The following is a 25,167-nucleotide window of genomic DNA, read 5'->3' on the forward strand; positions in this document are numbered from 1 at the left end:
CCGCTATCATCCAGAAGGTAAGGTCAGTACAGGTGCATCAAAGCTGGGACCGAGAGACTGAAAAACAGCTTCTATCTTAAGGCCATCAGACTGCTAAACAGCCATCACTAACATAGAGAGGCTGCTGGTAACACACAGACCCAAATCACTGGCCACTTTAATAAATGGATTTAATAAAGGTATCACTAGTCACTTTAAATAATGCCACTTAAATAATGTTTACATATCGAACATTACTCATCTCATATCTATAAACTGTATTTCTTACCATCTATTGCATCTTGCCTATGCCGCACGGCCATCGCTCATCCATATATTTATATGTACATATTCTTATTCCATCCCTTAACATTTGTGTGTATAAGGTAGTTGTTAGATATTACTGCACTGTCGGAACTAGAAGCACAAGTATTTCGCTACAGTCGTATTAACATCTGCTAACCATGTGTATGTGACCAATAAAATGTAATTTGATTTGAAAATACCAATAAGATGATGACCTTCGTGGACAGGGTAAGTGAATATCAACAGTAACATTATGGTGAAAAACCAACAGGAGTAATGTCACACCTTCCAACCCTACTACAGTAGAGCTCAGATGCATACAACCTGTCTAACCTTCCAACCCTACTACAGTAGAGCTCAGATGCATACAACCTGTCTAACCTTCAAACCCTACAACAGTAGAGCTCAGATGCCTACAACCTGTCTAACCTTCCAACCCTACTACAGTAGAGCTCAGATACATACAACCTATCTAACCTTCCAACCCTACTACAGTAGAGCTCAGATACATACAACCTGTCTAACCTTCCAACCCTACTACAGTAGAGCTCAGATGCATACAACCTGTCTAACCTTCCAACCCTACTACAGTAGAGCTCAGATACATACAACCTGTCTAACCTTCCAACCCTACTACAGTAGAGCTCAGATGCCTACAACCTGTCTAACCTTCCAACCCTACTACAGTAGAGCTCAGATGCATACAACCTGTCTAACCTTCCAACCCTACTACAGTAGAGCTCAGATGCATACAACCTGTCTTACCTTGCTGCACTGACACGACCTTCATAAACTTTTAGCCATATGTATTGCCTAACTTTTGCATTTCTTACTCCCCATACGTCTTCCCTGTGGCTCAGTTGGTAGAGCATGGTGTGTGCAACGCCAGGGTTGTGGGTTTGATTCCCACGGGGGGCCAGTACAAAAAAATAAAAATATGCATGAGATGAAATGTATGCATTCATTACTGTAAGTCCCTCTGGATAAGAGCATCTGCTAAATGACTAAAATGTAATGTAGAAATCAGAATGCTCAAACTAAGTTAATAGATCAGACAGACAAATTCCTGATGGCAGGTGAGGTTCTTCAGCAGTGTGATCAACAGTAAAATCCACTGTACAGTCCCCCCCTAAAACCATACACCCCTCTTCGTCACCTTTATTTGATCAAATACATACATTTTTTAAATAAATAAACATCAAATCTGCCTTGACCAATAAAACCCGAACCATTGCAATCTCTGTAGTAGATACCACAGTCACCCCTAAGCCTGACGAAAACAAAATTGCCACTCCAGCACTGAAATTAGTACCATGACTGAATATACGCTGCCCCTCCCACCACATACCCAGTCAACCTCATTAGCCTCATCACTACAGTATGTATGTATCTCCTGTAGAAAAACTACATTAAGCCTTTTCTGTTTTACCTGGGAGATTAGCTCCACCTGAACCCCCTCCTCCACCCCATCACTCCTACCAGGTATCTCCTCCACTACCTGGGAGACTAGCTCCACCTGAACCCCCTCCTCCACCCCATCACTCTTACCGGGTATCTCCACCACTACCTGGGAGATTAGCTCCACCTGAACCCCCTCCTCCACCCCATCACTCCTACCAGGTATCTCCTCCACTACCTGGGAGACTAGCTCCACCTGAACCCCCTCCTCCACCCCATCACTCTTACCGGGTATCTCCACCACTACCTGGGAGATTAGCTCCACCTGAACCCCCTCCTCCACCCCATCACTCGTACCGGGTATCTCCTCCACTACCTGGGAGACTAGCTCCACCTGAACCCCCTCCTCCACCCCATCACTCCTACCGGGTATCTCCTCCACTACCTGGGAGATTAGCTCCACCTGAACCCCCTCCTGTACCCCATTACTCGTACCGGGTATCTCCTCCACTACCTGGGAGACTAGCTCCACCTGAACCCCCTCCTCCACCCCATCACTCCTACCGGGTATCTCCACCACTACCTGGGAGATTAGCTCCACCTGAACCCCCTCCTGTACTCCATCACTCCTACCGGGTATCTCCACCACTACCTGGGAGACTAGCTCCACCTGAACCCCCTCCTGTACCCCATTACTGTACGGGCACTACTGGAACTAGCTCCACCTGAACCCTGTACCCCATCACTCTAGGGATTATAAACACCCCGCTCCTGACCCCATTACTCGTACCGGGTATCTCCTCCACTACCTGGGAGACTACAGTGGGGGGGAAAAGTATTTGATCCCCTGCCGATTTTGTACATTTGCCCACTGATAAAGAAAGGATCAGCCTATCATTTTAATGGTAGGTTTATTTGAACCGTGAGAGACAGAATAACAACAAAAATATCCAGAAAAACGCATGTCAAAAATGTTATAAATTGATTTGCATTTTAATGAGGGAAATAAGTATTTGACCCCCTCTCAATCAGAAAGATTTCTGGCTTCCAGGTGTCTTTTATACAGGTAATGAGCTGAGATTAGGAGCACTCTCTTAAAGGGAGTGCTCCTAACCGCAGCTTGTTACCTGTAAAAAAGACACCTGGCCACAGAAGCAATCAATCAATCAGATTCCAAACTCTCCACCATGGCCAAGACCAAAGAGCTCTCCAAGGATGTCAGGGACAAGATTGTAGACCTACACAAGACTGGAATGGGCTACAAGACCATCGCCAAGCAGCTTGGTGAGAAGGTGACAACATTTGATGTGATTATTCGCAAATGGAAGAAACACAAAAGAACTGTCAATATCCCTCAGCCTGGGGCTCCATGCAAGATCTCACCTCGTGGGGTTGCAATGATCATGAGAACGGTGAGGAATCAGCCCAGAATTACAAGGGGGGATCTTGTCAATGATCTCAAGGCAGCTGGGACCATAGTCACCAAGAAAACAATTGGTAACACACTACGCCGTGAAGGACTGAAATCCTGCAGTGCCCGCAAGGTCCCCCTGCTCAAGAATACATATACATGCCCGTCTGAAGTTTGCCAATGAACATCTGAATGATTCAGAGGACAACTGGTGAAAGTGTTGTGGTCAGATGAGACCAAAATGGAGCTCTTTGGCATCAACTCAACTCGCCTTGTTTGGAGGAGGAGGAATGCTGCCTATGACCCCAAGAACACCATCTCCACCGTCAAACATGGAGGTGGAAACATTATGCTTTGGGGGTGTTTTTCTGCTAAGGGGACAGGACAACTTCACCGCATCAAAGGGACGATGGACGGGGCCATGTACCGTCAAATCTTGGGTGAGAACATCCTTCCCTCAGCCAGGGCATTGAAAATGGGTCGTGGATGGGTATTCCAGCATGACAATGACCCAAAACACACGGCCGAGGCAACAAAGGAGTGGCTCAAGAAGAAGCACATTAAGGTCCTGGAATGGTCTAGCCAGTCTCCAGACCTTAATCCCATAGAAAATCTGTGGAGGGAGCTGAAGGTTCGAGTTGCCAAACGTCAGCCTTGAAACCTTAATGACTTGGAGAAGATCTGCAAAGAGGAGTGGGACAAAATCCCTCCGGAGATGTGTGCAAACCTGGTGGCCAACTACAAGAAACGTCTGACCTCTGATTGCCAACATGGGTTTTGCCACCAAGTACTAAGTCATGGTTTGCAGAGGGGTCAAATACTTATTTCCCCCATTTAAAATGCAAATCATTTTATAACATTTTTGACATGCGTTTTTCTGGATTTTTTTGTTGTTATTCTGTCTCTCACTGTTCAAATTAACCTACCATTAAAATTATAGACTGATCATTTCTTTGTCAGTGGGCAAACATACAAAATCAGCAGGGGATCAAATACTTTTTTCCCCCACTGTAGCTCCACCTGAACCCCCTCCTCCACCCCATCACTCCTACCGGGTATCTCCACCACTACCTGGGAGACTAGCTCCACCTGAACCCCCTCCTGTACCCCATCACTCCTACCGGGTATCTCCTCCACTACCTGGGAGATTAGCTCCACCTGAACCCCCTCCTGTACCCCATCACTCGTACCGGGTATCTCCTCCACTACCTGGGAGACTAGCTCCACCTGAACCCCCTCCTGTACCCCATCACTCCTACCGGGTATCTCCACCACTACCTGGGAGACTAGCTCCACCTGAACCCCCTCCTGTACCCCATCACTCCTACCGGGTATCTCCTCCACTACCTGGGAGATTAGCTCCACCTGAACCCCCTCCTGTACCCCATCACTCGTACCGGGTATCTCCTCCACTACCTGGGAGATTAGCTCCAGCTGAACCCCCTCCTGTACCCCATCACTCGTAATGGACATCTCCTCCACTACCTGGGAGACTATCTCCACCTGAACCCCCTCCTGTACCCCTTCATTTGTACTGGGCATCTCCTCACCAGTCTGGAGAAATGGCTCACCAGATCCATCCTTACCTCCTACAACAATGTTTTTATGCCTGCCACAGACGCTATGTTCCCCTCTGGTACAAGCTGCAACTCAGTACCCTCAACACAAACAACTTGTTCCTCAGCAACAGGTGCTTGTGGCTGCTCTACCACTGTCAGCCCACCTCTCCCTACATCAGTGGGCCCAGGCGTTACAAGGACCACCTGTGTCCCGACCTCCACCTTCTCCTTTTCGAGCAAGCATGTCGCTTATGGCCAACATCCCCACACTCAAAACACTGCTGAACACCCGTACTATCATAAGTCATATAGAGTCTGTTGTCATACTTGACTATACACATACATGACTTTAAACTATACACCATACACTGCAGGGACTGAAAAATGTGTTCATCATCAGATGTCCCACTGCTTTTGCGACGGCAGGAAGCCTAGTGGTTAGAGCGTTGTGCCAGAAACCGAAAGGTTGCTGGATCAAATCCCCGAGTTGACAAGTCATCTCAAAGTGACAGGTACGTGTGGGTCGCCATCCCCACCTAAATCAGGGCAATTCCAATTCCAAGAAATACAATATACCTAATTCTACCACATAACATTTTTTTTAGAATTAATCATCCAAAGAAAAAGAAAAACTACCAAGAAAAGGAAACAAAAAGAAAACACAGGCGATCTTATTCCAGACACCATTCGCACTCGGTCATACAATTCCCAGCATCCACCAACACTCCTAGCATGCAGAGAGAGAGAGAGAGAGAGGGATTTGTCTTGGATTTTAATGCTGTGAGAAGGTTCTATAAATGTTGCTAAACTGAGAAACAGAGGGACACTCAGACAAGCTTATATTGTCCATATTAAATCTTCATTTACTCTACTTTAACATGACTTTACTCTCCATCCCAAATGGCACCCTATTCCCTATATAGCCCTATGGGAACTGGCCAAATGTAGTGCACTATATACGGAATAGGATGGAATTTGGGATGCACACTAACTTTAAGGTGAACACTGCAGGGACCGAAAACGTGTTCATCATCAGGAGTCCCTCTGCCTGGCGCAAAAATGGTTTTAAGAGGTGATTGCGCTTTGGAAGAGTAGCAATCTTCTTAAGCAGTTATAGAGCAGTTACTTTAAAACCAGCCACTCCTGCATGCTAATAGCTGCTGCTAGCCACTTTAGAGAAAATTAGAAGAGAAAGAGTGGGTTTTTTGCTTTTTGAGAGCGACGGGAGGACTTGAAGAGGGTGGTTAATCTACAATTGTGTTTCATTAGAAACATATACAACTCTTGTCAATATGTAGAAAATAGAGAAGAGGCTACAGAGACAGTGTCAACCGGCATATTATTATACTGAGTACATGATTCATGAATAGAAGTGCGATGCTTGAAGTAGCCTAACCATTCATTTTATAGGTCAATGCATGGCTGCACTAGTCTACACATTTGGCTAGAAACGGATTCTTATTCTATGCCAAAGATGTCCTGCTGGAGATAAACATAGTTCCTAACCACAGAAGATTAATGTGGGGGCCTATTGGGTGGAATGAACACATATCTGACCCTGTTTCAGTTGTTAGGGGCCACGTCTACGGAGAGCAACATCACTCACTGTCAAGTTACACCAACGTGTTACCCAGAATGGACTGCAGTGAACTCCATAGTGATGCATCAACACACAACCCTGATGTAAGGATCTTTCTGACAACCGTTTGGTGTCATATCAACCATCAGAACACCCTGCTCGGTCTCCCACAGTGACAGGGTTTATATTCTGATAACATAAGCACTGTGTTTTGTCAGTACTCATAGACACACAGACTCATGAGAGACTGCGTCCACCACGTAAATAACACTCCACAAACCCTCTTACTGTTTCTAGTCCCTGAGGGAAAAGCTTGAGAAGTTAGGCCCTTACCACAGTCACCCTAGAAGCATCCTAACCTAGACTGAGGAGTGTGTGTGACTGTGTGAGTGGAAGCATAGCCCGCCTCACTTTTGCTACATGTGGTGTGTGTGTGTGTGTATGTACAATGCATTTGGAAAGTATTCAGACCCTTTCACTTTTTCCACATTTTGTTAGGTTACAGCTTTATTTTAAATGGATTAAAAAAATATATCCTCATCAATCTAAACACAATACCCCATAATGACAAAGTGAAAACAGGTTTTAAGAAATGTTTGCAAATAAAAATAAATACAAATAAAGACCCTTTGATTCATCTTTGAGATGTTTCTACAACTTAATTGGAATCCACCTGTGGTAAATTCAATTGATTGGACATGATTTGGAGAGGCACACACCTGTCTATATAAGGTTCCACAGTTGACAATGCACGTCAGAGCAAAAACCAAGCCATGAGGTCGAAGGAATTGTCCTTAAAGCTCAAATACAGGATTGTGTCGAGGCACAGATCTGGGGAAGGGTACCAAAACATGTCTGCAGCATTGAAGGTCCCAAGAACCCAGTGGCCTCCAACATCCTTAAATGGAAGAAGTGTGGAACCACCAAGACTCTTCCTAGAGTCAAACTGAGCAATCGGGTGAGAAAGGCCTTGGTCAGGGAAGTGACCAAGAACCCAATGGTCACTCTGACAGAGCTCTAGAGTTCCTCTGTGGAGATGGGAGAACCTTCCAGAAGAAAAACCATCTCTGAAGCACTCCGCTAATCAGGCCTTTATGGTAGAGGGGACAGACGGAAGCCACTCCTCAGTAAAAGGCACATGACAGCCCGCTTGGAGTTTGCCAAAAGGCACCCAAAGGAATCTCAGACCATGAGAAACAAGATTATCTGGCCTGATGAAACCAAGATTGAACTCTTTGGCCTGAATGCCAAGCGTTACATCTGGAGGAAACCAGGCACCGCTCATCACCTGGCCAATACCATCCCTACGGTGAAGCATGGTGGTGGCACATCATACTGTGGGGATGTTTTTCAGTGGCAGGGACTGGGAGACTAGTCAGGATCGAGGGAAAGATTAACGGAGCAAAGTACAGCGAGATCCTTGATGATGATGAAAACCTGCTCCAGGGCGCTCAGGACCTTAGACTGGTTCGAAAGTTCACCTTCCAACAGGACAACGACCCTAAGCACACAGCCAAGATAATGCAGGAGTGGCTTCGGGACAAGTCTTAGTTGGAGTCGTGCCTGGCCGTGCAGTCATGAGTGAACAGGGAGTACAGGAGGGGGCTGAGCACGCACCCCTGAGGGGCCCCTGTCTTGAGGATCATCGTGGCGGATGTGTTGTTACCTACCCTTACCACCTGGGGGCGGCCCGTCAGGAAGTCCAGGATCCAGTTGCAAAGGGAGGTGTTTAGTCCCAGGGTCCTTAGCTTATTGATGAGCTTTGAGGGCACAATGGTGTTGAACGCTGAGCTGTAGTCAATTAATAACATTCTCACATAGGTGTTCCTTTTGTCCAGGTGGGAAAGTGCAGTGTGCAATAGAGACTGCATCATCTGTGGATCTGTTGGGGCGGTACGCAAATTGTAGTGGGTCTTGGGTACCCAGGAGGATACTGTTGATGTGAGCCATGACCAGCCTTTCAAAGCAATTCATGGCTACAGACATGAGTGCAACGTGTCGGTAGTCATTTAGGCAGGTTACCTTAGTGTTCTTGGGCACGTCTGCTTAAAACATGTTGGTATTGCAGACTTGGACGGGGAGAGGTTGAAAATGTCAGTGAAGACACTTGCTAGATGGTCAGTGCATGCTCGCAGTACACGTCCTGGTAATCCGTCTGGCCCTGCGGCCTTGTGAATGTTGACCTGTCTAAAGGTCTTACTCAAATCGGCTGCGGAGAGCGTGATCACACAGTCTTCCGGTACAGCTGGTGCTCTCCTGCATGTTTCAGTGTTATTTGCCTCGAAGCGAGCATATAAGTAGTTGAGCTCGTCTGGTAGGCTTGTGTCACTGGGCAGCACTCGGCTGTGCTTCTCTTTGTAGTCAGTAATAGTTTGCAGGCCCTGCCACATCCGACGAGCATCAGAGCCGGTGCGACTCAATCTTAGTCCTGTATTGACGCTTGCCTGTTTGATGGTTCGTCGGAGGGCATAGCGGGATTTCTTTTAAGCTTCCGAGTTAGAGTCCCGCTCCTTGAAAGCGGCAGCTCTAGCCTTTAGCTCAGTGCGGATGCTGCCTGTAATCCATGGTTTCTGGTTGGGGTATGTACATACGGTCACTGTGGGGACGACGTCATCAATGCACTTATTGATGAAGCCAATGACAGATGTGGTGTACTCAATGCCATTGGAGGAATCCTGGAATATTCCAGTCTGTGTTAGCAAACCAGTCCTGTAGCTTAGCATCTGCTTCATCTGACCACTTTTTTATTGATCAAGTTACTGGTGCTTCCTGCTTTCATTTTGCTTGTAAGCAGGAATCAGGAGGATAGAATTATGGTAAGATTTGCCAAATGGAAAGCGAGGGAGAGCTTTGTATGCATCTCTGTGTGTGGAGTATAGGTGGTCTAGAGTTCTTTTCCCTCTAGTTGCACATTTAACATGTTGATAGAAAATAGGTAAAACTGATTTAGTCCCCGGCTACTAGGAGCGCCGCCTCTGGGTGAGCGTTTTCTTGTTTGATTACGGCAGAATACAGCTCATTCAATGCTATCTTGGTGTCAGCCTCTGACTGTGGTGGTATGTAAACAGCTACAAAGAATATAGATGTAAACTCTCTCGGTAGGTAATGTGGTCTGCAGCTTATCATGAGAAACTCTACCTCAGGCGAGCAATGGCTCGAGACTTCCTTAGATATCGTGCACCAGCTGTTGTTTACAAAAACACATAGACCGCCGCCCCTTGTCTTACCAGACACCCCTGTTCTATCCTGACAGTACATCGTATAACCAGCCAGCTGTATGTTGATATTGTCGTCGTTCAGCCACGACTCCGTGAAGCATAAGATGTTACAGCTTTTAATGTCCCGTTGGTAGTTTAATCTTCCCAATAACTCGTCCATTTTATTGTCCAAAGATTACATGTTTGCGAGCAGAATTGAGGGGAGTGGGGGTTTATTCGATCGCCTCCTACTCCTCAGAAGGCAGCCCGCCCTCCGGCCTCTCTTTCTCCGCCTTCTCTTCACGCAGATCACTGGGGTCGGGGCCTGTTCCCGAGGGAGCCATATATCCTCCGCCTCGGGCTCATCAGAGTCATGAAAGAAGAAAAAGGGTTCCGCTAATTCGTGGTGAGTAATCGCAGTACGGATGTCTTGAAGTTATTTTCGGTAATAAGAGACGGTAGCGGCAACATTATGTACAAAAATAATAAAAAAATAAGTTACAAACAACGCAGATAAACAAATAAAAAAACACAATCGGTTGGGGGCACGTAAAATGTCTGCCTTCTGCTCCGGTGCCAATTTAGATTGGCTCTAATACAAGGTATCAGGTGCTGTGACCAATTAAAAGGCACAAATACCATAACTACTCTCTAGGGAAGTGGCTATCACTATCTTGGAAAATTGCTAAAATTGACATATATTAAAACCGTGAGTGAGAAAATCTAAACTCTGGACACCGTTGAGAGAGGTGCAGAAATAACCATCATAGAAGAGGTCAACTATAGCAAAGCCATGGAGGCACTAAAAGAAGCGCAAGAGCATTCTACCAATTCGGCTCGAATATGGGAAAAAATATATTTGTGGACAAGATTGGGCAGCATTTCCCTGCTGACGGAAAATTCCAATCTAATAAAGAATTCATAGATACTAGTTGTCATAAAGACCAAAAAATTATAAAGCTCAATTCATCAGTGTTTGATGTCAGCGTTCTATAAACAGAAAATAAAAAATGATAAAACCAAGATTAGTAGATGTACTCAGCATAACCGCACTAACTGTACTATTTGTGAAGTAAATTGAATATGTAGTATGCTTATTGGACTTAAGATACAAATTAATAGATTTAATTAATTATGACAAATGTTAAGAAAATGTTGAGCAATGTTATAAAGTAATGACTTTTCAAATAAATTACCTTATACGTTATATTGGTTGACAATTTGTTAGTTATACTATCCTTATGAAATGCATAGCATATCATTACAGCAGAATGAACCGGTAATATATGTTTGCTAGCTACCTAACGTTCGTTGGCTATTAATACATCAAACTTTCTAGTATATTAACTATATGCTATCTAACTACCCAACGTTTATTGACTTGATTATTCACGTCATTCTTAGCTTAATGGTATAGTCGTTGTGCATTCTCAATGGACATTGTTAAATCAGGTGCTCCGTAAATTCACTCTGGCTATCTGCTCCGATTTCAGAGCACTCTCATCTGAATGTACCAGAGCGCAGAATAACCGTTGAATTTACGAACACTCAACACCTGTTGAATATGGCCGGTGTCAGTAAACGTCGGAGGGAAAACCCTTAGTTAAATTGTTGCCAGCAGCACAGTTAGTCACCTACACTTTGAATAACATGAAAAAAGCCTAACCAGCTCCGCTAGGGTGAGTAAAATGATCACAGTGAGGTGTTCTCGTGTGGCTCAGTTGGTAGAGCATGGTGTTTGTAACACCAGGGTTGTGGGTTCGATTCCCACGGGGGACCAGTACGGGAAAGAAAATGTATGAAATGTATGCATCCACTACTGTACGTCGCTCTGGATAAGAGTGTCTGCTAAATGACTAAAATGTAAATGTTATCTTATTTGTGTCTGGAAGTAGCTAGCAAGTTAGCTTGGGTGCTTGACTGCTGTTGTAAGGCCAGAACGCTCTGATCAACGCTGCTCCTCAGCAATAGTGTGCGCTCTGAATAGTCAATTTCCAAACACCCGGAGTCGTAAAATGTCTAACTAGTAATTTGTTATGCTTACAAGCTAGAAATTGGCTGCATAGCAACAGCATCAACTTCCGGTAGACATGCGAAGCTCAACTTAAAGGTTACCGTTTGTTTACAGTATACTAAAATGAACTAATAGTATGTAGTATATACTCATTAAGTATGTAGTATACAGTATAGTATATTAGTATGGCTATTCGAACACAGCTTGGGTATGTGAGTATGTTGATAAAATGTGTACTTAAGCTTTGATGGCAGGTTTGAAAGCTGTTATCAAAATGGATATTGCAATGGAAGTAGAGACAATTTTGGGGTTGGATAATCCTTGCGAGAATAATGGACAGTGGGTATTAGGTAACATATGAAAATTGGCTGTATATATGGACGAGAGCACGAATTATGTTTACAGATAGTCCAATTTTGTATCACGCCGCATTTAAACAATTGCTAAAAGGGTGTACAACCAGCAAAACAAGAGATAGCATATTTGGGAGTTTCGATTTCAGAAGTCACGAAGCACATAACACGTGAATGAGTAGGAACAATGTGTTATTTGGCACGACCAAACACTCCTCACAGAATCAGGAAAACCCTAGGGGTTTTAATTTTGTGAAAGACTTTATTCTGTGTTATTCTGAAATAGATTCATAGAATTGACAAAAGGGAGGAGGGGTCACGAGTAATTAAAGTGGCCTCCCTGTGAACAGAAGTTATCATGTTTGTTTTGACTGTAATTTAAACCTTTTTGTTCACCTGGTAAAGTAACGTTAGACGGAAAGACAGAGGTAGAGTATAGTACAGATTGTAGAGGGAAACAAGTGTTAGAGTGGAGGGGAAATGTACTGGGTGATGGTGATTGAGAGGGCTTCTGAGTTAAAGGAAACAAAGATGTAGACTAGTGAAGGTTACAAAGGAAATGGGAATTTAATTGGAAAGTAAGAATTTCTAATTTGACTTGTTTGGATTGATTACCATTTGGCAAAGTGAAAACGAACAAAAAAAAAATGTTTTCTCTCTATTTCAAATGTTTCACAAGGCTGTTGTAAGTGAAATTCTGCAGTTTTATAAAAGTATAAAGGTATCGGATCAGGCCGTAGAGGGAGCTCCCAAATAAGTAAGGCCTGGCAACTGGTTTGTTTGTTTTGCTCTACATTTTACCAGCACACACTCACACACAACCCACCGTTTATGAATATTTGTTAGTGGTGTTAATACCGTGTTTGATTTATTGTGTTGGGTCTTTTTTAATTTGGTTCTAAACCAGGTAAGCAGAATGATGGACATTTGTGAAATATTTGAAATAGTTTCGGAAGAACAGGGAAAGAAAATGGAAAGAAAATACTTAATAGGGATGACTGACCTATGACCTCTGTTCGGACTTCCTGGCAAGGCCTGATCACCTTCACTAGAAAGACATTGGGTGAGATTTAAATGGGCTATGTAAACACTAATAATTAGGAAGACGTTTCTAATTTAGCAATAGTCCTATGTGTGATTCTGGCCATGAGAAGGAGAGAGTGCTGACCAGAATGAGGGACACCTGTCTCTAGTCTATTTTACCATTACCTTTGTAAGCACCGATGCCAGATAGGAAAAGAAGGTACGGGGAGTCAAACATTTATCCAGGAACAGACATAGAACACGACAGGAACAGCGTCAGCACACAAAAGGACATATGACATATGACAAACAAATGATCCCGAAGCAGGGAACAGAGCTAGGGAACAGACAGATATAGGGAAGGCAATAACACAAGAAATAGAGTTCAGCTGAGTCCAATGAGCACAGATGCATGTGACGGGGAAAGGCAGGTGCGTACTGATGGTGGCTTGATTGCGTAATCTTGGAGAGCCTGGTGCCCTCGAGCGCCAGAGGGAGGAAGAGCGTGAGCAGGCGTGACAATACCCTCCCCCCCCAGGGGCGCCACCCAGCGTCCCACCTGGGCGAGCTGGCCGAGACATGGGCGCCGGGCTTGCCGGCCGGGGGTAAACTCCCGACAAACCGGCAAGGGCGTGGGAGCCTGGCAAGCCGGCTGAGGCATGGAAGCCTGACGATCCGGCTGAGGCATGAACTCCTGTCGATCCCGCTGCGACGTGGAAGCCCGATTATCCGACGGAGACATGACAGTCTGACGAGCCGGCTGGGCGAACAGGACCTGATGGTCCGGCTGAGGCCCGATGTGGGATGGGTGCCTTCCGAGCCAACCGAGGCAAGGAAACCTCTCGAGCCAGCTAGGGCGTGGAAGCCCGATGAGCTGGCTAGGCACCCCCGGTTCCATTGGCGGCGACCCAGGACCGACGTCACTACCAACCGGAACGCCAGTACTCCCCGATGCTTCGTGTGATGGCTTCGGGATTCTGTTCCCTGGAGCCCTTTGGTAGATATGCAAATTTGTTTCTTCACATGTCTGCCTATGAAAGGAAGAAAAGTATTTCCCACCTCTACTTTTATATGAAGAAGTGTATTGCTGTTGTGTTTGTTTTTGTCTTGTTTTGATATAAAGCTCATCAGATTGAGTCTGCTGTACGGTTGGGATTTCCCCCTAAGGGGTAACTCTGCGGGGAGGTCATCAGTATGATAAGGGATTATAAGCAAATTTGCAAAATGGTTTCAACAAGTGTGTTGAAACCAATCATCAGTCATTTTTGTAAGTGCTGTGCTTGTTGAATGTCCTTCCCTATAAGTGTGCTGAAAGTCTGTTGTCAATTTGTTTACTGTAAAATTGCATCGTATCTGGTCAAACACTATTTTTTTGGAAACCTTATTAAGGGTTGGTAACCGGCTGATTGGTCAGCTATTTGAGCCAGTAAAGGTGGCTTTACTATTCTTGGCTAGCGGAATTACATTTGCTTCCCTCCAGGCCTGAGGGCACACACTTTCTAGTAGGCTTAAATGAAAGGTATGGCAAATAGGAGTGGCAATATCGTCCGTTATTATCCTCAGTCATTTTCCATCCAAGTTGTCAGACCCCAGTGGCTTCTCATTGTTGATAGACAACAATATTTCTTTCACCTCTTCCATACTCACTTTAGGGAATTAAAAATTACATAATTTCGTCAGAAATACTTGGACGTGTAGTGTTGCTGGTATGTCATGCCTAAGTTTGCTAATCTTGCCAATGAAACAATTATTAAAGTAGTTGGCAATATCAGTCAGTTTTGTGATGAATGAGCCATCTGATTCAATGAATGATGGAGCTGAGTTTGCCTTTTTCCCAAAATTTCATTGAAGGTGCTCCAAAACTTTTTACTATCGTTCATTATGTCATTTATCTTTGTTTCATAGTGTAGTTTCTACTTCTTTTTATTCAGTTTAGAGACCAAAATGCAGCGGGATTGTGGACACTCATGTTTATTAAAGAAAACATGTAAAGCATCCACTTGAACAAAAAAAAACAATAAACAGTACTTACACCGGTAACAGTTTTGGAGGCTATTCAAAACGCAGTGCAAAATCAATCTCCCACAAAAGACAAACACAAACACACCCTCATATATGGGACTCTCAATCAAAGGCAAATAGACAACACCTGCCTTCAATTGAGAGTCCCAACCCCAATGAACCCAAACATAGAAACAGACACACTAGACTAAACATAGAATACATGAAAATCAAACAGTGCCCAAAAACCCCGGAATACCTAAATCAACTGCCCTACAACAAACACACCACCCCTAACCACATAAAACAAATACCCTCTGCCACGTCCTGACCAAACTACAATACCAATTAACCCTTATACTGGCCAGGACATGACAGCCTCATCCCTCTCAACCATACAATCTTTCAATTCCTCATCAATCCATCAGGCTTTAACAGTTTTTACAGTAATTTTCTTAATGGGTGCATGCTTATTAGTAACTGGGATAAGAAATTTCATAAATGTGTCAAGTGCAACGTCTTTTTGCTCCTCATTACAAAATGTTGGTTTTCCTAGATATTGTTATTTTGTGATCACTACATCCGATGGATCTGGATACTGCTTTCAAGCATATTTCTGCAGCATTAGTAAAGATGTGATCAGTACATGTTGATGATTTCATTCCTGTGCTGTTTGTAATTACCCTGGTAGGTAGACTGATAACCTGAACCAGGTTTCAGGCACTAGTTACAGTTTGAAGCTTTTTCTTGAGTGGGCAGCTTGATGAAAACCAGTCAATATTTAAATCAGCCCAAAAATATACCTCTCTGTTGATATCACAGACATGATCAAGCATTTCACACGTTATCCAGATAATGACTGTTAGCACTTCGTGGTCTATAGCAACTTCCCACAAGAATGGGTTTTAGGTGAGGCAGATTAACCTGCAGTCACATTACTTCAACAGTATTTGACATGAGTTCCCCTCTAATCTTTAGAGGAATGTGGTTCTGAATATAAACAGCAACACCTCCACCACTGGCATTTCTGTCTTTTCTGTAAATGTTATAACCTTGTATTGCTACCACTGTATCGTCAAAGGTATTGTCTAAGTGAGCTTCAGAGAAAGTCAGAATATGAATGTCATCCGTTACTAGCAAGTTATGAATTTCATGAATCTTGTTTCTTAAGCTACATATGTTAACGTGGGCCATTTTGAGCACTTTTCTGGGATGCTTGCTTGTTTTCATTGCTTTACTGGGGAGCTTAGCAGAAGTAGATATTCTCATGTTATTTATGTTAGTGCAGGGTGGGCTGCACACAGTGGACTTCCTACTAGGGCACACCGCCTCAGTGCTAACAGCATATATCTGGTTCATAGGCACATGATTGCTGCATACAATAGCTGTAGGATCAGCAGAGGCATTCAGGGCAGTTAGAGGGACATACATTAGGTTACTTACATTGTCTCTACCAATGCTCCTGGTATAATGTACATTTTCTAAAGCATTATGATGACTCAGCGACACAATGGTAGGGATTAACTGAGCTGGGCTTGGATGATTGATAAGTCATTGTCTCAACGCTGCCTTATAGTGCTGTGAAATGATCCAGGAACCCAAATAATTTGAGCGGATCCCATCAGTAGTGCTAGACAGAGCATGTAACAGTAGAGCTAGATAGAGTAGGTAACAGTAGTGCTTTCTTATAAAATGTGTTTTGTTTCCAAAAGGTATCGAAATTGTCAACAAAAGTTACACCCATTGAGCTGCAATAATCATGAAGCTGCAATAATAATGAAGAGAAAGAATCCTGTTAAAGCTTTCAATGCCACGATTCACAGAGGGCACAGCGTCAGATATGATGTGTCTTTTATTAGTGTCTAGCAGAGTCAATCAGCTCTTTGAAATCCAGTTTCAACTGTTCAGAGCTGCCCTTCATAATGTCATTAAAGCCCACATGGACTACAATAGAATCGATGTCCATGTTATGGCGTAGGACATTCAGGAGCAGCTTAGTAATGTAATTTATTTGAGCTCTGGGATAATTGTTTTTACACCAGGAACAGTCACATTTTCCACCATGGAGCTTCCCAAAATCACGGCTGGCGAGAAGGACGATGATATCCGCCCACTCCCACGCTTCACAGGATGGTGCAGGAGATGGAGAAGCCCCGCTCGATCCAGAGCAGGGACGGAAGGTTGCCGACATCGACTTCGAAATCTTAGGGGAAAGAGCAGGAGTAGGCACGGCGGCCGCAGACATAGGTACCCCCAGCTCGAATGTGCAGGAAGATCAGGCTAGGGCGGTGACACTATTCGTTGTTTGTATTCGCTCCGGGCCTCTCGTTGGGAGCACAGACTGCTTTGGGGGAGGCCACTGTCTTTGGCTTCCACGGCTCGTGACATGCGACCATCGTTGATTGCCATGTCCCTCTTGCTGTGCACCTTCGACTCCACTATCATATGGGGGAGGAGAGGCAGGAGATGGCTCCCCTGGTGAACGAACTCTGGGCAACACCGGCCAGTCGGATAACGACAAACGACATGACGGAGATGCATCCAACATGCGTGAACGCCGTCCAGCCACCGGCGTAGAAAAGGTAAACATTCCACTCTGCGTTTTCCCCAGTTTCTTACATAGGCTGGCTACCTGCATGATCAAGGAAGCCACCTCAAGCCTATAATCCTCGGCAAGCAAACAATTGCCACATTGGAAGTCTGAGTGATCCAGTTTGTCCTGAAACAAAGCGTAGTAGATACAGCGCTGGAACCGTTCATTGGAAAACTCATATAGGACTATCTTTGTTAGCTTGATGGCTAACGCTAGCAGCTTAGCTAGGTTAGCAGCTCTTTCAAACAGACTCTAACCTAACAGCTAAGTGGGATTTCGGGATTGCGGTCCTAGCTGTTAAAAGCTAACCGTGTCGTGGAATCCATGCAAAAATAAGTTCAGCATTTATGTTTAACAAAAGATTGGTTATGTTTAGTTACAATAACAAACCAAGTGTTTCCAGTATACAGTGTTCAGCTGCGCACTCTGATGACGTCAGGACAAAAACACAGCGTGTAGATTGATGAGGGGAAAAAAATATTTAAACAATTTTAGAATAAGGCTGTAACGTAACAAAATGTGGAAAAAGTTAAGGGGTCTGAATATTTTCTGAAGTACTGTATGTGTGTGTGTACGTGTGTGTATGTATGTGTGTGTGTGATCGCTTACTTGTCTCCTTTGCTGCGAGCGATGCCGATGAGTTTCTCTATCCCGCCAGCGTCTCTTAGTGCTTTGGCATTTTCCATGTTCTTAGTGATGACCTCATGCAGAGCGCAGCAGATAGCCGTTACCGTATCGTCTGACATGGTCTTACCGGGTGCCATCGGGCCCCCGGTACTGCCCCCGGTACTGTTGCTGCTACTGCCAGGTAACCGGTGGACCAGGTCACGCATGGCGTATTTACCTGAGAGGAGAGCGGGACAAGAGTTAGTGCTTGGGTTAGAAATCTGAATGTCTGAAAGAGTATGCTTGTGAGTGTGTCAGGAAAGTAACAATCCTCATTGGTGTGGCCTGTGTTGTCCAGAGGTTACAGCCACTGACCTCGCCACACGTATGCCAGAGCTGAGAGAGACTGGGTTCGAATCGACTCACTGCCCTTTGACTCACACTCCACCGTCTTTCCACCACTTTATTATCTCTTCAATAAAATGATGAAAGGAGTGGGACGGCCCCCCCACTTAAAAAAATACAAAATTAAACAACTATCTTTTTCCGCCTCATCTCCCTGTCTTGTCTTTGAAGGAAACACAGCCATTTGCCAGTATCATCCTCTAACAATAAAACAGTACAACACTTCTTCATTGATTGTTTGAGCAACTTCCTGACACTGTAGTTAACGTTATCTCTAAATCCCTAAACCTATCTGTCCTCAGTCTCTCTCAGCTTGGCCTGTCTGTCCTCAGTCTCTCTCAGCTTGGCCTATCTGTCCTCAGTCTCTCTCAGCTTGGCCTGTCTGTCCTCAGTCTCTCTCAGCTTGGCCTGTCTGTGGAGCAGCCCTCTGATGAAGTCAATACACTGTGACTCATCTGGTATTTGGAAGAAGAGATTGACGTGGACGGGAGGAAATGAAGGGAAGCATCTGACATTAAAAGAAAAGAGAGATGGAGAGATTGAAGAGAAAGAGGGAGTAATTAAGAAGCCTGAGATGTCAGAATGAGAGAAAAACCTGAGTAAGAACCGGTATGGAGGGAAGGATGGGAGGAAAGAAGGCAGGGAAGGAGGGAGGGAAGAATGAGTCTAATCTACACATTAGCCACATTAGTCGTCCATCACACTTCATCATTTCACATAATGTCAACATTGACACACATCTAGGAGGCGGACATCTTTCCCTGATGATGACTCTTAAAGATGTCTCATCATCGATGAATGATAAACATGACATGTAAATAATAGTGTCGACACACTGGTGAAGAGCTGCTCTTTCAGACTGACTCATCCTCTCTGGAGAAATGTCAAGTTGTCCATGTGAGTGGATTGTTACCTAAACAGGAAATTGGAAGTCAATGGGTTCAGTGAAGACCGAGGAATAAAAAAAGCCGTCAATGTTTCAGCAGCACAGGACTAGGAACCCAGAAAACATATTGTATCTCTCAGTGCAGTGGCTTCTATCAAACTGTTTATTGGAGTGGCGAAACTGGAGGTCCTGAGGCAAAGTTGGCTGCAGAATATAAAGGCCTATAAAGATAAAAGGACTATCAAAGTTCATACACACTCTTAGAAAAAAGGGTTTCAAACTGGTTCTTCAGCTGTCCTGACAGGAGAACCCTTTTTGGTTCCAGGTACAACCCTTTTGGGTTCCATGTAGAACCCTCTGTGCAAAGGGTTCTCAATGGAACCCAAAATAGTTCTATGTGGAACCAAAAGGGTTCTACCTGGAACCAAAAAGGATTATTCAAAGGGTTCTCCAATGAGAACAGCTGAAGAACCCTTTTATGTTTTAGACAGCACCTTTTTTTTGCCATCATTTTTGTCATAATTTGTTATCATTGCAATTCACAAGACCCATCTTCCCACTGCTGGTAACTCCTCTCTCTGTCCTAAAGGTTCTGTATAGATAATAGTAATACATTTTAATCTGGGCTGGTGAAATTCCTGCTGTGTCATGCAAACAGCTTAAAAACATAAACGCACCCCAATAATTTACAACATGAAGAAACACACACATGCACAGACACACGGTTTCCTAAGCACCGCATATTATTAGCAGAGACTGGTGAGTTAATTGGGGAAGTCTTATCTGTCCTGGCAGGCTGAAGAGAGAGAGACTGAATGGACTGTCTTCACTGAGAGGACAATACCAAGACTGACTAAACCTCTATAAACCTGGGTTAGCCTACTCTACTGGCCAGGGTTTGGTGGGAGACAGAACTGATGGGAGGAGAGAAACAGAGCTGATGAGAGAGCGAGAGAGAGAGAGGGAGGGAGGGGGAGGGGAGGGAGGGAGGAAAGAAGACAAGGAAGCAAGGAATTATGTATTTTCACACAACCCCGAACAGGGCCTTGGACTAACCTTGCCAGTGGCTGAACCTGGGTGTTTCATTATTATAACTAATAAAGTGTGATATGTCTCATTGACTACAGGGGGCACCATATCACAAGCAACCAGGTTAGCAGTGGTGTAAAGTACTTAAATACAAATACTTTAAAGTACTACTTAAGTTGTTTTGGGGGTATCTGTACTTTACTTTAATATTTATAATTTTGACAAGTTTTACTTTTACTTCACTACATTCCGAAAGAAAATAATGTACTTTTTACTCCATACATTTTCCCTGACACAAAAAGTACTCGTTACATTTTGAATGCTTAGCAGGACAGGAAAATTGTCAAATTGCACACTTATCAAGAGAACATCCTTAGTCATTCCTACTTCCTCTGATCTGGCGGACTCACTAAACAAAAATTCTTCATTTGTAAATTATGTCTGAGTGGTTGAGTGTGCCCCTGGCTATCTGTAAATAAAATAAAATACAAGAAAATGGTGCCTTCTAGTTTGTTTAATATAAGGAAGTTGAAATGATTTATACTTTTACTTTTGATACTTAAGTATATTTAAAACCAAATACTTTTAGACTTTTACTGAAGTAGTATTTTACTGCGTATCTTTTTTCTAAGTTAACTTTACTTTTATTTAAGAATGACAACTGGATACTTTTTCCACCACTACAGGTTAGTCAACTAAAGTCCCTCTGGAACAATTATTTAACCCTGGATTCAATTTCCCTGCTACTGTACATTCTTTAATAGCATATGGACATATGGAAATGTATATACACTGCTAAAAAAAAAGGGAACACTTAAACAACACAATGTAACTCCAAGTCAATCACACTTCTGTGAAATCAAACTGTCCACTTAGGAAGCAACATTGATTGACAATAAATTTCACATGCTGTTGTGCAAATGGAATAGACAACTGGTGGAAATTATAGACAACAAGCAAGACACCCCCCAATAAAGGAGTGGTTCTGCAGGTGGAGACCACAGACCACTTCTCAGTTCCTATGCTTCCTGGCGGATGTTTTGGTCACTTTTGAATGCTGGCGGTGCTTTCACTCTAGTGGTAGCATGAGACGGAGTCTACAACCCACACAAGTGGCTCAGGTAGTGCAGCTCATCCAAGATGGCACATCAATGCGAGCTGTGGCAAGAAGGTTTGCTGTGTCTGTCAGCATAGTGTCCAGAGCATGGAGGCGCTACCAGGAGACAGGCCAGTACATCAGGAGACGAGGAGGAGGCCGTAGGAGGGCAACAACCCAGCAGCAGGACCGCTACCTCCGCCTTTGTGCAAGGAGGAGCAGGAGGAGCACTGCCAGAGCCCTGCAAAATTACCTCCAGCAGGCCACAAATGTGCATGTGTCTGCTCAAACGGTCAGAAACAGACTCCATGAGGGTGGTATGAGGGCCCGACATCCACAGGTGGGGGTTGTGCGTACAGCCCAACACCGTGCAGGACGTTTGGCATTTGCCAGAGAACACCAAGATTGGCAAATTCGCCACTGGCGCCCTGTGCTCTTCACAGATGAAAGCAGGTTCACACTGAGCACATGTGACAGATGTGACAGAGTCTGGAGACGCCATGGAGAACGTTCTGCTGCCTGCAACATCCTCCAGCATGACCGGTTTGGCGGTGGGTCAGTCATGGTGTGGGGTGGCATTTCTTTGGGGGGCCGCACAGCCCTCCATGTGCTTGCCAGAGGTAGCCTGACTGCTATTAGGTACCGAGATGAGATCCTCAGACCCCTTGTGAGACCATATGCTGGTGCGGTTGGCCCTGGGTTCCTCCTAATGCAAGACAATGCTAGACCTCATGTGGCTGGAGTGTGTCAGCGGTTCCTGCAAGAGGAAGGCATTGATGCTATGGACTGGCCCGCCCGTTCCCCAGACCTGAATCCAATTGAGCACATCTGGGACATCATGTCTCGCTCCATCCACCAACGCCACGTTGCACCACAGACTGTCCAGGAGTTGGCGGATGCTTTAGTCCAGGTCTGGGAGGAGATCCCTCAGGAGACCATCCGCCATCTCATCAGGAGCATGCCCAGGCGTTGTAGGGAGGTCATACAGGCACGTGGATGCCACACACACTACTGAGCCTCATTTGGACTTGTTTTAAGGACATTACATCAAAGTTGGATCAGCCTGTAGTGTGGTTTTCCACTTTAATTTTGAGTGTGACTCCAAATCCAGACCTCCATGGGTTGATAAATTGGATTTCCCATTGATTATTTTTGTGTGATTTTGTTGTCAGCACATTCAACTATGTAAAGAAAAAAGTATTTAATAAGATTATTTCATTCATTCTGATCTAGGATGTGTTATTTTAGTGTTCCCTTAATTTTTTTGAGCAGTATATATATAGTACCCAGCTATAGGTAATTAACTAGCCTCATGTACTTCAGAATGGATCTAAAACGGACTGTTCTCCGAGGCCCTTTACGGCGTGAATCCACTTCAAGCCAGGTCTGCAAATGTCACTGTGAAAGATTAACATTGGCCAGACAGATACTGTATATTACTGACTTACCCGAGCAATAATGGATAAATGGACACCAGAAATCACCCATTTCTCCAAAGTAAATGGCCAGCAATGTGGGAAATGCTTCCTCTTTAGGAGATATGGAAAAGGAAAAAGCCCACAGACATCAAAGATAAAACAAAGCTGTTTAAAAGAGGTTGGAAACTAAGGTAAATTGGAAACTCTAGCTATTAGAGATAGGGGTTTCAGCGAGTGCAGGATTTCACACCTGTAATATCTGTCTCTCTGAGGCTGCTTTGATGTGGCTGGGTGACAGGACAGAGAAGATAAGCTCTTCCGCTGAAATATTCCCCCTCTGAATACCTGTGGCTGCTCCATTAAAAGGAGACTGCCGTAGGTGATACGAACACACAAACACGCTCGCACGTTGGCACGCACACACGCTCGCACACATGCATGTGAACACATGCAAGCACACACACATACACACAGCACATTCACGAATGCACACGCACCTGCACATACACACACACACGCACGCACGCACACATACACACACACGAAAGAGACAGGGGTTGATAATACACGCTTGAAATGTGGTGAATACAAACGTGATTTAAAAATGATGTTTCTGAGAAGGACATCTTTTTCCTTTTTGTAATATCTGTCTGGAATAGCGATGCCATCCTTAGTAGTGATGGAATGAGTTTCAGATTTATAATTACATTCCAGATTAGTTCACCACAATCTATGCTTACTTCTGACAGAATATACCGAAAGAACTTTGAAAAGTTCCAAGTACACATGGCTGACAAATCTTGTTAATGTAAGCCATCTCTGGCACCATAACTCCGTAAGTACACATTAGAATGATCATCTACGTACTCATTCTCTCATGATGTATATAAGTCTATTTCCAACCCTACAGGCTGGTAGGGGAAGCAGGGAAGACTGCCAGAAAGGAAATGTAACGGGTAAATCGAAAGTGAAGTACAGTCACACGTAGTACTAATCCCATAGAGAGAGAGCACGAGTGAGCAAATGAGTGTATGACTAAAGCTTACCAGATCATTTCACTCACACTCTGTACTCCAGAGTTAGTTTCTCTTTGGCACTCCTTTGTGTTTTGTTAGTGCAAAAATGTGTGTGCGTGTGTATAAGTGTGTGTAGTGAGTCTCTAGTTAGACGGTGCCCTGCGGAAACTGACTCCTCCGCACCCTCAGTGTGTGCCTGTGTGTGTGTGTGCCCTGCGGACTGTGACTCCTCTGCAGATTCAGGATCCTGTAATTAATGGCCGCCTGCAGCTCCCTCCCTGTGTTTCCACGGTAACCCTCCTGAGCACTGATGTCATCATCCCGAGACACAAAGAGAGGACCCACAAAGAGAGGACTACATGAACTAATATACATAGGACCCAGACATAGAGAGAGACAAAGAGATATATATAGACAGACAGACAGACAGACAGACAGACAGACAGACAGACAGACAGACAGACAGACAGACAGACAGACAGACAGACAGACAGACAGACAGACAGACAGACAGACAGACAGACAGACAGACAGACAGACAGACAGACAGACAGACAGACAGACAGACAGACAGACAGACAGACAGACAGACAGACAGACAGACAGACAGACAGACAGACAGACATAGTGAGAGGGAGAGAGTGAGCGAGAGAGAGAGAGAGGGAGAGAGTGAGCGAGAGAGTGAGCGAGAGAGAGAGAGAGAGAGAGACAGAGACAGAGAGACAGAGAGGGTGGGAAAGGGGAAGAGAGAGGGACAGAAGGAGCGAGAGATGAGAGAATGGCTCCATGACGGACTACATGAGCTAATATACTGTAGCAGGTCAGAAACCAGACATGGAAAGATGGGACTCGGGCGAGAGTGAGGGAGAGGAGAGAAGGAGGGGAGGTAGAATGCTCAGGGGTGGAGGGAGAGGAGAGAAGGAGGGGAGGTAGAATGCTCAGGGGTGGAGGGAGAGGAGAGAAGGAGGGGAGGTAGAATGTTCAGGGGTGGAGGGAGAGGAGAGAAGGAGGGGAGGTAGAATGCTCAGGGGTGGAGGGAGAGGAGAGAAGGAGGGGAGGTAGAATGCTCAGGGGTGGAGGGAGAGGAGAGAAGGAGGGGAGGTAGAATGCTCAGGGGTGGAGGGAGAGGAGAGAAGGAGGGGAGGTAGAATGGTCAGGGGTAGAGGGAGAGGAGAGAAGGAGGGGAGGTAGAATGGTCAGGGGTGGAGGGAGAGGAGAGAAGGAGGGGAGGTAGAATGGTCAGGGATGGACGGAGAGGAGAGAAGGAGGGGAGGTAGAATGGTCAGGGATGGAGGGAT

The 25,167-nt window shown here is 44.8% G+C and overlaps 1 protein-coding gene and 1 non-coding gene across 3 annotated transcripts in view; one reads left to right on the top strand and one right to left on the bottom strand.

Annotated features, from left to right (window-relative positions):
* LOC106578422 (catenin delta-2) overlaps nucleotides 1-25,167 on the bottom strand; it is a 462,724-nt gene that overhangs the window by 32,084 nt on the left and 405,473 nt on the right. For both annotated transcript variants that reach the window (XM_014157181.2, XM_014157182.2), the window contains exon 20: nucleotides 18,023-18,257. In XM_014157181.2, coding sequence (XP_014012656.2) covers nucleotides 18,023-18,257 — 235 coding nt within the window. The remainder of the gene's footprint in view (nucleotides 1-18,022; nucleotides 18,258-25,167) is intronic.
* trnat-ugu (transfer RNA threonine (anticodon UGU)) lies at nucleotides 11,136-11,218 on the top strand. The gene has a single exon. It is a non-coding gene; the product is annotated as a tRNA-Thr (tRNA).

The sequence above is a fragment of the Salmo salar genome, chromosome ssa19 (assembly GCF_905237065.1).
Source record: "Salmo salar chromosome ssa19, Ssal_v3.1, whole genome shotgun sequence".
NCBI classification, from domain to species: Eukaryota; Metazoa; Chordata; class Actinopteri; order Salmoniformes; family Salmonidae; genus Salmo; species Salmo salar.